Here is a 17,619-nt window from a genome sequence, read left to right as displayed (position 1 = left end):
TTGACCACCAGCTATTCAAAAACATAATATTCCCTTCTGATGTACCTTCCTTTAAAACAGGGTAATAGCAATGGTAAGATTTCTGCACATTATTAATTCTATGTTAATTTGACATATTCATAAATTGTGTCACTAGATTCATTTTTATTGAGAATCTGGCGTCTTCAATTTCTTCACTGTCTTTTGTTGGATTCCACTGTGGGCTCTACACCACTTCTGGCTCTATTAAGACTATCATCTGATGCAACTCAATTGAAAAAGGATTGGAATGGTTGCAAAAGACAAGTAATACCAGGTAATCCTTCAAGCTACTGACTGATGGGAGGAAAATAGAGTCATGCAGTAACTTAAAGTGACCTTCCACAATCCAGTATTACATGCTAAAATAGTAAACACAACAAAGTTGTACGGTGTCAATGATACACATTTGAATGCTAAAATAAACAATCCTTTTACTGTAACTCTTCTAGGCAGAAATCATTTAATGCCTTTATTTTGTATTATGAAATTTACTACAGACACTTCAAATCTAGTATGTTGTTTCTTTGAGGTCTCCAAGCTGGCATTCTGTTGTTTGCGAGGTTAATTGATATGTCCATTAGGCAGTAATACATTGAGGTTTAGCAGCCACAAACATACTGTTAATTATAACTTACCTGTTGACAGATTTTGGAGAATGGCCGCAGCAGCAGTGTGAAAAACAATGTCAGTGCCATCATTGAGGTAGTGAAGGTTATTGCGACAATCAAAGCCCCTATACCCAAATACGTGTTCTAATGACAGCTCCTAAGATAGAATGCAAAGGAAATTAAAATCAATAGATGATCATGGATACAGACCATTTTTTTTTACTTTGACTGGCATCAGATTCATATAGCTGACCCTGTGCAGCAGTTCTTTGAGTACACTCATCATTTAGCGCCAGTACAGAATCTACAAAGTAGATATTAAAAAAACACAAAATCTCACTACTCACAGTGCATCTTGGATATTTCATAACTGACAAAAGAACTTTTCAAAATTATATCAGAATTCCAGATGCAGATTTCACTGCGTTAATCACACACAATAATTCTACAACTCTATAACAGAATAGCTGACTAAAATAGTCAATTATGTTGAGGCCTGTTTTCTAAGCAAGACAATCCATGACATCACACTGCCTAACTGAACAAATTCTGTTCATTTTGCAGCACAATAAAACCTGTATTAGTTCAGATTTTTCACAATAAAAGAAACCAACAATCTAATCAAAATTAGATCATCATCGCTGGATCACCCACCGACCCACATCCCCCAAATATGTTCAAGTATATTCTCCTAGTAACGGTATGCATCCACAATGGTTCAAGTGATCATTAATGTATCACTTTCAACTGGAGAATTGCCCAGTGAATTAAAAGAATCCTACATAAAGTCAATCCTTAAGAAGCAAGGGCTTGAGAATATAGAACTGACTAACTAAAGACCTATATCAAACAGACAATTCCTGGATATGCTAACTAAAAAAAGCAGAATACATCCAAACTAGTTCTTTAAGCTAAACAACCTCTTTTCTAGCAGACAGCTTTCCGACTTGGTAAAGCACAAAATTAGCAATGAAGGCAATCTGGGTCAAATAAAAGATAACCATTGACTTCAGCATAGTTACTGCATTTTTCCATTGTATTTCCTATTCACTGATCGTCCTTTTTCCCTTCAATTTATATCGGTCCTAACTGATTGAGCTTGTCAATTATTTGTAGGTTAGCTGTTACAGCTATGCTGAGATACACAGATTATTCAAAAACTGGAAAAGCCTTTAAACCTAGACAGAAGCGGACTCTCCCAAAGCGTGGAAGCAGTAGACAAGTAGATGCACCCCTGCAGATTGCAGGCCAGGATATGACCCCCTGGCATAAGAAGATTTGATAAGCCACAGCCACCTTGATAGAAGTAGAGAATTTAGGTGTGATAAAGGACTTCAAACTCTCGCTCCAAGGACAGGTCAGCAATGCAACCAAAAGTGCCTTTAAACTTATGAGAACATTACAACTTATATTTCCTACCCTGGGATTTTCCTACATGGGACAGGCCTTGACATATCTTGTGTTGTAATGCCTTGACTACACTAATATCTATATATTTGGCTCACAATATACCTAATGAATAAACTTCAACTAATGCAGAATGCTGCTGCCAGATAAATACTTAGCCCGAACCAGCATGACCATATCATCAGAGTTCTTAAGGCTCTGCAGTAGCAAGAAGACGTTCTTTTGAAGCTCCCTTTATTACCCTCTTTGTTCAATCCGACTATTGTTAAAAATTAACACTCAAAGAAGGAACTTCAAATCAAAAATGGCATAGCCACTGAATATTCCCTCTTCAAAGGATCCCACAGACCTGTACAGGTCTGTACAGACCCGCAAGCTATGGAACACTCTACCCCAAGAAAATAAGGGTAATCAACAACCATCCAGAAATGAATGGTTCCAGAGAAGGGCAACTCGAAAAACAAAATAACTGGTGCAGGAAAAGAAGGGCCAGTGAGGCTGCATTCTCACCGCAAGAGACTTGCAAATGGAATGTATGTGTCAGCGAGTTTCCCATGTTGAGATTTCCTAGAATTAGAACTGAAGATAAAATAAAATTAGCTGTAAAGAATTGAGTGTTCCCTAAAATTTGATGCAATTGATTATACATTCTATAAGAACATGGTATGAATGCTGCATAATGCAATCCTTCTCTAGTGGAGTTAGGTAATTAATGGACTTCTGATAGTGGCCCCAGGAGCTTTAGTGGTGCTCCTGGTCGATTATGGACACTAACTTCTGTGTATACTCAAGATACTGCTCACTTGATAGTTTTTATGGTGCATCAAGCTTGTAGGGCATACTATCAATACTATCAATGCTGAATGCTCATCAATTTCTACATATAACAAAACCACTGTGAAGAAGGTAAGTATATCCCTAGCGCTTTATATGGAAAATGAACAAAACATATGAGCTTGTGCAATCCACCCAGCCATTTACATGAGGCTGGGTTTCAAGGAAGGAAGCTTTATAATTTTAGGATAAAAAATAGGAAACACAGGAAGTCAGTGGAAGCACAGTTACATAGCTACTGATGGTAGATTGAAAAACAATACACTGCTATATAAAACTATAGAGGGATAATATTTTTTAGAACGAGGACCAATAATTCTATACACAACGCAATACACAACGCATATACAAACAAAACATGATGCTCAGAAACCCTGAATTTGAAATAATTCTGACATATATATTATACATTCAAAATTCAGTGATAGATATTGTTCTCTGGTGTTGAAAATACAGTGGTCAATGTACACATACAGTATGACATCACCAAGGAAATCCTGTACCATTAGTGAATCATGGTGAACAAACGGAACATTCGGAAATCTGAGTTAATGACCAACCGAAGGGGAGGCTAGGAAAAACACCTAGGATACAAGAAGTTATGAAAAGTTAAACATACGTTGGGTTGCCAACCAATAAGCCAGGCTGCTTTTACTTAAAATAATCTAATGACAATAAGCGAGCTCTTAAAACATTTCACAGGATCCTGGTACCATAGTTGGTATGCAGATTTGTCTGTGTGTTTTGCACACTGTGAGATAATTCCTAACTTGCACTTCACTGTGGGATTAAACAATGCAGGAGAATTGGGCAGGGAATAATTAAAAATATAAACAATGTGGGAGGAGTGGGACGAGCCTGGGCTCAAACTTGGGGGGAAGGGGTGTAACCCACCTTCCTCCCAAAAAAACAGGAAGCAAAGGGTGCAAACCCATGTTATCATAAAAAAGGATTCATGCCATAGGAATGGAAGCAGTTTCTGGACTCATGGTCCGCCTCCCTTCCAAGCAAAGGCAAAAGATTCCGGAGAAGGGCAACTTAAAAAACAGGTGCAGGAAGAGGTCAGCAAGGCAGTATTCTCACCGCGGGAGACTTGCAAATGGGAAGAATGTGTCAGCGAGTTTCCCATGTTGAGATGTCCTAGAATTGGCACTGAGGATAAAAAGAAAATTAGTTCTCTGCACCATTTCCAAAGCACAAGAGGCAAACACTTAAAATACTTTCAGTGCTCATTTGCTTCTTAGAAGCTGGACTGCATCTTGTAATCCAGTAAGGTAAACTAGGTTAAAGAATCCATATTCAAGCGCAAGAAACAAAAAACACAAGTTATATGGTACTGAAAGTACCACTATGGAACTCATTGCTACATGACCTGATGAACCTCTCAACTGGCATCCTTCAAGAGAAAACTGAAAACCTGCCTCTACAAGGACGGATTTCTATCCTTTATCGAATCGATCAGGACTGCATACACCTAGAAACAGGGCTTGGGCCCTGTGAAATCCTGAATGACTACTGACAAAGACAACCCAAATTTAACCTTCAGGCATCTCCTCACCCACCTCAAAGCTGTATCTTGGTTCATTCTGGAATGAGAGTGATATTTGGACTCTTCTGCCTCTTTCCATGGCAGCATCACACCAATAAGACTTTTGTCACAAGCCAGCATCCTAATAAAAACATTACATATATAAACAAGCATTGGCAAAGCCAATAGGTCTCGCTTTTGGGACATTATAAGTATGCAGCACAATATCCTTGGTGCAACAACATCAACTGTTGCATGGCTAAACACTTATAAGGTCCCAACGGCGAGACCTATAGGCTATGCCAATGCCTGTTCCAATTCTAACAGGGATAACCTTAGGGCTGAGGAAACTCCAGCATTGCCAGTGGGTTTGATCACGGCAAAAGGTAACCTTGGCAATGCAGAAAAGGGTTGAGAGTCCACTCAGAGCTATTTATATTGACTTTTTTTTTTATTGCACCCAACTGGGATTGTCACCTCTAGTTGAATGTTGGGATGCTAATATAAATGTCCCCAGTGAATTTCCAACATGGATATAAATTCAAGCTACTGCCACAGCTAGAAAACACACCAATCCCTGCCCCCAAACACTGCCTCACCATTTCTCAAACAATTGGGTTCATTACTGAAACTGTCTTCTACCAATGCAGGCTTTACATCAGCACAGAGAGTTAACTTGCCTGAATTGTTTCTTTTTGGTAACATCCACCCCTCTGAGTGGACTATTCCAGAGCAGAAATGACCATCCGTACTCTATCTTAACTACATGGAGCATCATCAGCATCACTTAATCTTTAGCAACAGAGTACTTTACTATCACACCTCCACATCATGCAGGCAAACAGGCCTCAGAATGTTTGCACTATTACAAGTGCACAAAATCATGGGCTTACTGGCACTGTTTTATAATTTTTCAATATACTATACACTGCTTAACAGACTAGGCTAACACGCTAGTTTGTTTTTTATAATGTTAACATCCTTCCTTTTGGGTAAAATACTAAATGTTTTTTGTGCGTGTTCTAGTGTTACAGAAGACTGAAGAAATTGGATTGATCACATGAGCAGATTCAATGCAACTTTGCCTCACATGCAAGTACTGCATGTTTAGTGCAAGTTTTCTCAACATATGACATAAGCATAATGAAAACATAGTAAACTTACTGCACATACACGAAGTTAGGAGCAAAGGTACATGCGACATTTACTGCACAAGTGGCAACAGAGTAACCTTCTACCCCTTGTACATGTCATCCCACCAGTCTCCGCATGAATGCACCATACATTGGTATGAGCAGAGCAAGCTTCCCTCACAGACAGAGGAGGTACAGTGCACCACCCACTTGGATAGTTACAGCACAGGCAGCATGAGTAAATACTTCCAACACTCAACAACTAACCAGCATCTAAAGTGCAGGCTAGGTAAACAGAGAACAAGTGCCAGTACAGGGATTTAAAACCTAGAGGTGATGAAGCCACAAACTGAGATTGGTTTTGAACCAATGTTTACTATGCTTGGCAGAGGTTTTGTCCTGCTCAATATGCAGTGCCAATTCAGTGCATTTCCCAAGTCACTCGCTGCAATCAACTGGGGGCATGGGATGCAGGGCAATGACACTCACTAACAGCTGAAACCACAATTGTATTTTTATTTCTAGAATAAGGTTAGAAAGTGCAGCATGCTCGTTTCCTTCCCATCTCTGCTCGGAGGTAAGCGACAGGGACAATTAACTTCCGCAACTGTGTAATTTCGAAGGCATCTTTGTGAAGTCTGGCTTGGCTCCCAGCGCCAGGCGATTGTTAGGTGCAGCGGACGTCAGAAGGAAGGAGGCACAGCATTTACAGCATCCAATCGAATATTCCAGAATACCCACTAAAGTTACTAACTACATGCTGCATTAAATTATATTGCCTGCATTCAATACATTATGAATGTAATATTGCATGCACTGCACACAGTTGGAAATGTTAATTACAGCCATCCATGTAATGTAGTGGTAACATGGCGCCTAAGGTTGTCAGCACACGAGTCGTGTTTTTAAGGTGTCATTTTCTTCCTGCTGTTTGAAGTGCTTCCCAGGCTTCAGCTCGTGTGTGTTGTTGAAGAGGCTCCCGCTGGGAGTGAGCTTGCTGGCGCGACACCTGCTGTTCATGCAGCAAATGTATCCTTTGCCAAACCCCCAGGGCTTCAGTCAGCTTCTGCTTAGCTGCTTTTGTTTGTAAGGATAAAGTGATTGGGGGCAGGGGCTGCAATGAGCATGCGACGCCGCAAGATAGACAACAAAAGGCACTTTTTTTTTTTACAGTTCCTTTACAACAATAAACACGGTGGAAAGCCGAAAGGAAAATGCAGAGAGAAGACCTAAAAAAACGTTATTTCGCTGCGTCTACATTCGAGTTAAACCAATACCCCATTTAGCCGAAAGGAAAATGCAGAGAGAAGACCTAAAAAAACTTTATTTCGCTGCGTCTACATTCGAGTTAAACCAATCCCCCATTTACAACAAGCATTGGCCGTGCGACGCAGGAAGCTTGTAGTAATATAAAAACAAACGCAAAGAGAAAGTGAAAGGAAAGAGAGAAAAAGATAAGCGGCGAGAGAAAGGAACAGGCAAAAGAAAAAGACAGATGCGCGAGAGGAGTGAAAATGAAGCTGATGAGGAGGGAGTGGGAGAAGGGAAGGGGAGGGGATTCACACGCTATAAGGCTGTAAGGCTTAATGAGCCATTACAAAAAGCTAGATGGCCTGTGCACGTTCACATGCACGCAGTCTTTAGGCCAGCAAAAGCCTCTCTGGTAGCACTTTGAAAACCCGCTTACTAAAGGTCTCGCCTGAGCTAGCGCATGCGCTAGCGCTCAGGCGAGACCTAAAAATAGCAATGGCGATTTTCAGACCGATCAGGTGATGAGATCTTGGCAGGTAGGTTGTCAGAACTTCACTTAATAAAAACAACTAATTGATGATTTACTCCATGTTGGGATTAAGAATGTCCTCTGCGTGGTAAACGGGTACCTTGGCCCTGAGTGTGCGCAGAGGCCTAGGTCTGTGAGATAACGGTAAACTGAGGTTCAGAACTTGGTTTGTGACCTAGAAACCAGCAAAAAATGTGGGAATTGGACTACTGTTCATGTAATGGGGGTATCACATGAAGGGGTGGTGGAAGCATACCATGTTTTGTGAATCAATAGTGTGACCAGATCTTTTTCTCTGTGTCAAGGAGAGGACGCCTTTCGACACCTTTCATGTGAAGGTCCACAGTTATATGAATCCCAGAACCTTGTGCTAGCATTCAATGTGCATCTTGAGTGTGTGTATGTGCAGTGAGTCTGTAGTACGAGTATGGTAGTAGGACTCAGTGTTGTATGAGTATGGGTCCCGTTGAATCCAGTTGAATGAACTGGGTTTAACATGGCACAAGACGGGGATGAGGACAGCTCCCCTATATAGTAGAAGTGTACTGTCTGCATTTCTGTGACTGGAGGATGGAGAACCAGACACTGAAGTGCGGTAGGAGGCAGAGCTACCTTTAGAAATTCAATGAGGGCCAAACTAGCAAAAAGCTTCTATATACTGTCATTGGTAGATGCCAGTGGTGAGGGATGCACCTGCTGCTTCTGTTATTCAAGTTAAGAACATTTCTATAGAGGGCCTTCCCTTTTGTCTGTCTCTGATTACGGCTTCAGGAAACCTAATAACAGCACAGGTGGAGATCTTGCACTTCATTATGCCCATATCTGTAATACTCCTCCTTGAGCCACCATAATTTCCTCCCTGCTGTGAAAGCCATCACTTCACACAAGGTTGTGCCTGAGGAGTATCCTGAAAATAACATTTGAAAGAGAACCAGTCAAAACCGGTTCTGAAGCCTTCGTCAGTAGATCCACATTCCCTGTCTGGAAAGCGTGTATAAATGTATGATCCACAACACCCGCTTTGTTCCAGTCCTAGGTTCTTCTTGACCAAGGAAGGGAGTGTTCTGCAGAGTACTTGAGGAGCTGCTGTGCAACCAGGGCTTGTGTATGTCCTCACACTAACTTCCTGAGAACCCTTTGACTGTTCACCCTCACTATTCTGGCAGTCACGTCTGGACAATGCTATAGCTCTCCCCACAAGAAGGTATCGGGAAAATCAATTCACTCTACAAGAAAATAAGTTAGGGTCACTCATGTTGGATGAGTGTTCCGCGAAAGACATGTTGGCTGTTTCTTACAAAATTTGTTTCTACCGATGAAACATCCCAAATTGAATAAAGAAGATCATGCTGTGTGAAGACTTCATGAAACTTCAGTTGAATTTGTGAATCGTGCCACTTGATTATGTCAAAAGACCTGCAACAGGACTGTATGGACTTGAAATGCACCATGGAGCTAAGGCGCCACACATTATTCCCTCGCCCTGGAATGCGGTCTAACCACATGGCATCTATGATGCTTTTTCTTGGAGTCATCATCCCTACCATTTTTAAGGATGGCATATCTGCTACACCCCTGTTCCCTGTGTTGCCATATACATTTTTCGTCCTCCTTTGCATTGGTATCACCTGTGTCATCATAATAGACTCAACTGTGACTGGTCCATTGAAATTAGTGCAACACACAATAGACTAGGGCCCAAAACAGATCACAGTATGAAGCAAGACAGCGCTACACATAGGAGCACGGCACACCAAGGCTAATGCAGCCCTTCTGTACCTCATTGATTGATCACATATATAGTGGCTCAAGTTTGACACCCCACGAAATTCATATGTTTATGATACCTCACAGTATATGGGTGCCCATCTTGGAATACATTTTTTTTTTTAACACATTTTATAAATTTTTCAATTTTCAACCCATCGAATACAGCTTATTGTAGTTATACACATTGATACGTTTCATTGATATCACCGTACAGTGTACGTACATCTCCTACAGGAAGTATATGCACACAGCTATCGCATCCCTCCCTCCCCCAACTTTGTCTGACACCATCCACTCACAGTTCATATGGCAAAGTGTTCCACTAGCTACGTCCGATTGCACATAAACGCTCAAAGTGTATGTATGCACCCTATGATGCAGGGACCACAGTCAGTCGATAATAGTGGACATTGGGAACAGGGATTAGGTAAGAAGACAGTTATTAATTCCGAGCTACTGGCACAGGCGGTGGGGTCAGGGCCTTGAATGCCTCCAGAATACTGTCACAGTCTAAAGAGATCATTTTTTGCCGCAAACCCCGGGCTTCCTCCTGGCGGATAGAAGCACTCTCTGCTCTGCCCCATCTCACTACTTCCCCATGCCAGCCATGAAGCTGTGGGGGTGCGGCTGATTTCCACCTCATCATAATGGATCGTTTAGTCAGGAGTAGAGTCAAGTCAATAAAGCGAAGTTGTGCTTTCTGCGCCTTGGGGCGCCGCATCAATCCCAATAGACACACTGCAGGCGTGCCCGGGACGGGGATCCCAACCGCAGCTGCAAGCAAGGATAATACCTCTGACCAGTAAGGCGTAAGCACAGGTCACTGCCATAACATATGTAGCAAGTCGGCGTCCTCTAATTTACATCTAGGACAGCAGTGTTGTGTGGTCTGGAAAATACGTTGCAGTCGGTGTGGGGTGAGATATGCCCTGTGTAGAACCATGTATTGAATGAATTTGAATTTGGCATTCCGTGGGATTCTCCTAGGGTATGCCAAGGCCCTGCTCCAGTCCCGATCTGTCAGGTCTGTCCCCAGGTCTAAGGACCATTTATTGCGTAAATCCTATAACGGGATTCTAGTGTGGGTAGTAATGCCTCTGTAAAGCCACTTGGTGAGATGACGGCCGTCCCCCATCAGGTAGGTCATGAAGACCATTTCATGGCGGGGGGGGTCCTCCCTATGGGGGGGGCAAAATGTTTCTTTACATATTGCAGGAGTGCGGCATGTAGTAAATATAATGCATCAGTGACCCCCTTACTCTGGACAAAATTATCGTGGTCCATGAGTGTGCCGTTGTCAAATAGGTCACCCACTGTAGCTACACCGCCCTCCGCCCAAGGGAGCAGTCTCTGTTTAGTGAGGAGGCCAGTGAGGGTTTGGATCCCAAGAAGTGGTGTGGTGTCAGAGTAAGGAAGGCAGCTACGTGTGTAATGTGTGGCTTTTTTCCAATAAATGAGCGCTGTGCGCAATAGCAGTGGGGCATCGGTCGGAATCTTAGCCTGCGGTAGGATCAGTGTATGAAGCTGTCCTCAGTCCACATCGGCAGGTGGATAATCTATTTCATGTAAGTTGCGCCCTGCCAGCCAATACGAGAGCCGTTGTAATTGGCTCGCGTACCAGTAGGCCCAGAAATCTGGGGCACCTAGTCCCCCCTTATCAGTGTCCAACTGCAGCTTGGTCAGTCCTACTCGGAGGCGACCACTGCCCCAAATCAAAGCCGAAAGTGTCGTGTTCAGGGAGTAAATCAGCGGGGTCGGGATCACAACGGGCAGGTTGGTGAAAAAATATAATAGCCGGGGAAGGACTTCCATTTTTGAAATCGCTACTCGGACCTTCACCGATAGCGGTAGGGAGGACCAGAAGGTGACCTGCGAGCGTATAACCTTACCTAGATTACCCTCAATGAGATCTGGCGCTGATCGATAAACCTGTATACCAAGATATAGAAAAGTATGCGCAGCTACAGTTAAGGAATGAGGGCCAAACTGAACCGTCTCTGGGCGGTCCCCCTGTTTGAAAAAGAAGGCATAAGACTTACTGTCATTAATTCTAAGGCCGGAAAGCTGCGCAAAAGAATCAAAAATGCCTGGGATGGATGATAGAGAGGTGAGGTCGTCGGCATACAGAATAATGTCGTCCACGTATGCGCTGCCGATAACCGTACCCTAAGGGCTAAGGACTCCAGGGCCAGCACAAATAACAGAGGAGATAGAGGGCATCCCTGCCGGGTGACCTTACCAACCGGGTACTCTTTCGAGATGTGCCATTCTGTGCGGGCCCTTGCCATGGGGTCCGTATACAGGAGCCTGACCCACTTTAAGTAGTCCGGGGGATACCAAATCGTTCGAGTGCTCGGAACATGCAGTCCCATCTGAGTGTATCGCATGCCTGCCTCAGATCTAAGGTGACATAGCCTGCGTTAGCTCTCTCCTGGAGGGTGGCTGCCATGACATGGTATAACCTCCTGATGTTAAGTGAGGTGCTCTGCGCTGGTACAAAACCGCATTGGTCTGGGTGAAATAATTTATGTAAGTATGGAAGCAGGTGGCCAGCCAGTACCTTACTCAATATCTTGTAGTCGGTGGTGAGTAGGGATAGTGGTCTGTACCCTGACAGATCTGTCGCCGGGCGTCCTGGTTTGGGGAGCGACATTTCTAGTGCTTGTCTAGTGGAGGTGGCAGTGACCCCGAGGACAACGCGGTGTTATACAATCTCTCGAGCTATGGCACCAGAGTATCCGAGAACGTGGCAAAGAATTAGGCCGGAAGGCCATCCAGACCTGGGGCCTTGTTTCGGGGGAGGCTCCTAATGGCTGCCTTGATTTCGGTCCTCGTGATAGGGCCAGAGAGAGCGTCCTGCGCCGATTTGTCCAGTTGTGGGAACTGCACACCTGTTAAAAGGGCATCAAGGGCCTCTTCCACCAATGGGGGGGGGGGGGGCGCCCGGTATAAGACCTGATAATATTCACAACAGGTTGCATTTATGTCCTGTTGCGCATTTACCGTGTACCCATTTCTAGTGATTATCTCATGGATCGGGGTGTGTGGGGGGTCATCTCGGAGTATGCGGGCTAATAGCGGGCCAGCCTTATCAGCATCAACGTGTTGCGCATTCGTGTAAGCTGTATAGTCTATGTGTCCTCAAGCATTAAGGGCCATAGTTTCCAGGTAGGAACTGGGGTGGGGATTCTGCCCCAGCTGAGAGAGATCTCCAGTGGGTTATGGTCAGAAAGCGTCTTGCCCAAGTATGTTGCGTGCGTCACCTGAGTTGTGATGTGGTTGGAACAAAAAATCCTGTCTATGCGGGTGTGGAGTTGGTGTGGGTGTGAGAAGAAGGAATATTCTATGCTGGTGGGGTATTTTAAGCACCAAACATCTCCGGGACCCCATCCCTCAGCCCAGCTACACAAAGCCTCCACCTGGCGGACTGTACTGGTGATCTATCAATGGAGGGGTCCATTACAGCATTGCAGTCACCCCCCCCAGTATCCACGGACATGCAGCCCAAGGCGCCAGCATCGGGTTGAGGCTTAATAGGTAATGATCCTACTCGAAGTTGGGCGAATATATACTGCCAAGGACTATTTGTGTGCCATGCAGTGTGCCCCTCACTAGGATATATCTGCCCAATGGATCCACCCGTTGTTCCAGAGCTTCAAAGGGGACCCCATTCCTGACCCATATGGATGCACCCCTAGCAAATGCAGAATATGACGTGGAAAAAACCTGACCTCTCAATTTTTTGCAGGGTTTGGCCACTTCGGCTGCAGTCAGATGGGATTCTTGCAGAAATACTATGTGTGCGCGTCACCTATTCAACTGTGCGTGTACTCTGTGTCGTTTGAGGACCGACCCTAGTCCCCGCACATTCCAAGTAATCATGTTGTAGCTGTCCTGCATCGATATCTAAGGTATACTTCTATGTAGCGCCAGCACAATAGCGAGGAAGCAGCAATTCTCCGGAGAGCGCAAGTGGTGGGCCAGAACCTAAAGAAATCAAAACTCCCTTCTACAATACTCGGGCCAGCTATCCAAACATTGCTGGTCCAAACCATATGCACAACGGTGCAAACCAATAACAACGTGTGTGTTGTTTTCGCTATAGGGGGGTGCATGCCTACAGCCAGCTCAACCAGGTTAGAACATTACAACCTCCGTGCAGCCCGGACCGCCTTTGTTACTATCACAGTTCGCAGTTTCAGAACTAGAGACATGATCCTGATCTGCTAAGTACAAGACATCCATGAGCAAAAAGGATAGAGTTACCATACATCGTGCCCCAACATAGACCATAGCCAACCATTATCCCAAATAACCATCAGCAGTCTGGGGTGTAATATTGCTAAAAAGTTAATGCTAGATTCGGAGTCTGAATGGTTCGATGCTTCATCGGAGGAGTCCGACAGGTGGGTGGGTTTCATCCCCGAACCTGGTGGCTGTCTCAAGGGCCTCCGCTTGATCACGCAGGGCCTGCTCCAGAGCAGGAATCCCACATTGTACTGCAAGCCCTCCCCGTAGGCGTTTTGATTTGCGAACTCGCCGTGGCTTCGGAGAGGCAGGAGCCGCTTGCGAAGAGGGTCCAGATACGCCGGAGTGGAACATGATTTCAAGCCATTCTGCCACCGCGTCCGGGGATTCAAAGAACTGTGTTTTGTGGTCATGGATCACATTCAGCTTAGCCAGGAATAGTAGCGCATATTTGACATTCAGAGCCCTGAGTTTTTTCTTCACGTCTTGGTAGTGGGAACGTTGACATTGGACCAGAGCGGTGTAGTCCGGGTACAGGGATATCCGCTGATTCTCATACTGGATGTGGGACAGCTCCCTCGCCTTTTGCAACAGGATGTCTCGGTCTCTGAAATTCAGAACTTTAACGATCAAGGGCTGGGTGCGAGCTCCCGCCACCGGCCTGCCCGTTAGCATTCTGTGCGCCTTTTCCAAGAAGAAAAGATCCGAGAGGCCCTCCGGGGCCACGCGGTCCCTGTGCCACTGTTCCATGAACCTAGTAGCGTCTGTTCCCTCGCATCGCTCCGGCAGGCCTATGATACGGATGCTGTTACGCCGGGCGCGTCCCTCTGCATCATCCGCCCTTTACTGCAGACCCGCAACCTGCTTTTGGAGCTGTGCAATCTGTGCTCCATGCTCCTTGTGTTGTGGCACCAACTCCAGTAGAGTGAGTTTGTTATTTTTGACAATCGTAGCTAGCTTGTCATGATCAGCTTTAAGGAGGGTGAACCCCGTTGTTAGCGTCCCAAGTTGTCTCTCAATGGCCTGTCGTGAGTCACGTATCTCCTTTAGGATAAGGTCCAGCTTATCCGGGGGGGTCCCCAAATCAGTGGGAGGGACGCTGGTAAGCGGCTGCGTGGCAGGCGTAGAGTCACCAGTCTGCTGGCCATCAGCAGCTGCAGAGTCCGTCCCCTTGGCCATGAGGCGGCCCATTGTGGCTTGATACTGTAGTGCCAGCTATGGGCCCAGGGGAGACAGCAGGCAGGGACTCCCTCAACTGCCACAGGCGTTCTCTCCTCCGGCCCGGAGGTCCACCATCCAATGGGCATATGTAGGCCCTCCACGATCTTGCACGCACCAACAGTGCCCAGCTCTGAGGGAGCCGCCTCCCCGACAGCAGCCAAATAGAGAGGATCAAGCAGGGGGCTGCAATGCTGTCCCAGATGGCCCCACACAGGCTCCTTCCCAGGAAGGTCAGGCGTGCCCAGAGCCGTCCTCACACCCAGCCCCACAGTGGGTCCCGGCAACACACACCGCGTCGTGGGGGGGCGGGGGTGGACAGGTAATGCATGCGGCCGGGATGTGCGCTATGGGCCACAGTGAGTTGAGAGTGGTTCCTCAGGCCCTAGGTAGGGCGTCCTCCTCTTCACCGGGGCATCCCGATAGGTCCTGGTCTGCACGTGCCCATCCCCCCTGTGATGATCAAGGCGTACGGCGACCCCCCACCAGCAGCAGCGTCCGATGCCAAGCCCAGTGTTCCTCTAAATATTGTGGAGGGGGGGGGGCCGGCCGGCACATCAACGATCGCCGGCAAGCCCAGCCCGCAATAGCCAGTCAGTGGTAGCAAGAGAGCAAGAGAGCAAGAGGGCCACAGTCAGCACCCCCCTGGGTGATCTCCCCCTTGCGGCCGCTGTTCTTCAGTAGAGGACGGCAGTGAAATGCGCCAGGGGCAGGCTCCATCCGCACACGCGGCACCCAGGCTGCCGACGTACACAGAGGCGCCGGTCCGGAGGGGAGGCGGCGAAGCGGGTCCCAGGCGCAGCGAAGATCCAAAGGCAGCGCCACTCTTACCCGGTACTACAGGGTCTCCGGCATGCATCAGCGGCTACAGTTGTGGCGCCGCTCCTCTCGCTCCAGCTCCGGGTCCACGGTATGTTCACCGGCGGTGGTGCACACCACAGCACAGGGCTTCAGACGCTCTCAGAGCGGCCGGGGGATCTTCCGATAGGCCGCTCGACAGGGTCGCTTTTTAACCAGGCCTCAGCAGTTTGCGGGCCAGTCCCGGTCCCCGCGTCGCTCACTCCTCCTTCTCGCCCCCCCTCCACAGTCCTGGGGGGGCCTCACAGCGGGAGCGTAGAATGACACACCAGCTCTAGTCCTGGCCTCTGACACCCCCACTCGGCCCTGGAGACAGGCCTCCGGCTCCTCAGCCCGCGCCCAGCAGCCAGGTCCACCTCAGTGTCCAGGAGGGACCGGCAGCACAGCAGCGATTTCACCGGGCAATTGCCAGCCTGGTCTGCAGGGTCTCGCTTGACTTGAGATTTGGAGTCGGTTAGAAGCCGAAAACGACAGGATTATGCAGGATTCAGCAGATCCGGGCGCGGAGCTCACTTACTGTGCGGCCGCCATGCTCGGCCATCAGCCACGCCCCCTTCGCCCATCTTGGAATACATTATGTACAAAAGCGAGCCCCTTCTGTTACCTAGTGCTTAGGATGCATTAGTTGTGAATTAGACAGTGAGGAAACTGGACAAAGACATTGTGGGACTGAGGCAATACTTTGTTCAGGAGAGAGGCAAGCCTGTTTGCCTTCAGATGCAATACTTGATTAAGGGCTGCAGCTAGCCCGGCAGCAAGTGCTCAAGGGGAGATTGGTAATAAGTGCACCGTTGGGATGCTAGAAGTGGAATGCTGATTACGAAAGTTTCTAATTGCAAGTCTATTCTTGGTTTGGTTCCTACAGAGTACAGGCCATTTAAAACTCCCTCAATTCCCCCCAGGTTTAAGTGGCCGTGAATCTAAATCATCATATAGATTGAATCTAAATGTCAGCAAGACTTGAGAACCATCGATCAGCTATGTGCATCAAACCAGATTAGTACTGCAGTCCAGCCTTACCATTCCTATTCCCAGTGAGGACCCAGGCAGAACATGGCAAACTGAACAGTGTGGATGACTATATTTCCATTTCTATCATGCCCCCATCACTGATCAGTCCGAAATCCCATTTCCATAACTCTACCACGACCCACAAGGAAAAATCTTTCACCAGTTTTCCCCCTGGCCTATGATACGGATGCTGTTACGCCGGGCGCGTCCCTCTGCATCATCCGCCCTTTACTGCAGACCCGCAACCTGCTTTTGGAGCTGTGCAATCTGTGCTCCATGCTCCTTGTGTTGTGGCACCAACTCCAGTAGAGTGAGTTTGTTATTTTTGACAATCGTAGCTAGCTTGTCATGATCAGCTTTAAGGAGGGTGAACCCCGTTGTTAGCGTCCCAAGTTGTCTCTCAATGGCCTGTCGTGAGTCACGTATCTCCTTTAGGATAAGGTCCAGCTTATCCGGGGGGGTCCCCAAATCAGTGGGAGGGACGCTGGTAAGCGGCTGCGTGGCAGGTGTAGAGTCACCAGTCTGCTGGCCATCAGCAGCTGCAGAGTCCGTCCCCTTGGCCCTGAGGCGGCCCATTGTGGCTTGATACTGTAGTGCCAGCTATGGGCCCAGGGGAGACAGCAGGCAGGGACTCCCTCAACTGCCACAGGCGTTCTCTCCTCCGGCCCGGAGGTCCACCATCCAATGGGCATATGTAGGCCCTCCACGATCTTGCACGCACCAACAGTGCCCAGCTCTGAGGGAGCCGCCTCCCCGACAGCAGCCAAATAGAGAGGATCAAGCAGGGGGCTGCAATGCTGTCCCAGATGGCCCCACACAGGCTCCTTCCCAGGAAGGTCAGGCGTGCCCAGAGCCGTCCTCACACCCAGCCCCACAGTGGGTCCCGGCAACACACACCGCGTCGTGGGGGGGCGGGGGTGGACAGGTTGTGCGCTATGGGCCACAGTGAGTTGAGAGTGGTTCCTCAGGCCCTAGGTAGGGCGTCCTCCTCTTCACCGGGGCACCCCGATAGGTCCTGGTCTGCACGTGCCCATCCCCCCTGTGATGATCAAGGCGTACGGCGACCCCCCACCAGCAGCAGCGTCCGATGCCAAGCCCAGTGTTCCTCTAAATATTGTGGAGGGGGGGGGGGCGGCCGGCACATCAACGATCGCCGGCAAGCCCAGCCCGCAATAGCCAGTCAGTGGTAGCAAGAGAGCAAGA

The 17,619-nt window shown here is 47.4% G+C and overlaps 1 protein-coding gene across 1 annotated transcript in view; it reads right to left on the bottom strand.

Annotated features, from left to right (window-relative positions):
- Positions 1-17,619, bottom strand: part of EML6 (EMAP like 6) — an 884,002-nt gene that overhangs the window by 158,274 nt on the left and 708,109 nt on the right. The window contains exon 29 of the mRNA XM_085612599.1: positions 657-786. Within this exon, the coding sequence (XP_085468725.1) occupies positions 657-786 (130 nt within the window). The remainder of the gene's footprint in view (positions 1-656; positions 787-17,619) is intronic.

Source organism: Triturus cristatus, chromosome 6 (assembly GCF_964204655.1).
Source record: "Triturus cristatus chromosome 6, aTriCri1.1, whole genome shotgun sequence".
Lineage (NCBI taxonomy): Eukaryota > Metazoa > Chordata > Amphibia > Caudata > Salamandridae > Triturus > Triturus cristatus.
The sequence above is the reverse complement of the archived record's forward strand: the minus strand, read 5'-3'. Positions and strand labels throughout refer to the sequence as shown.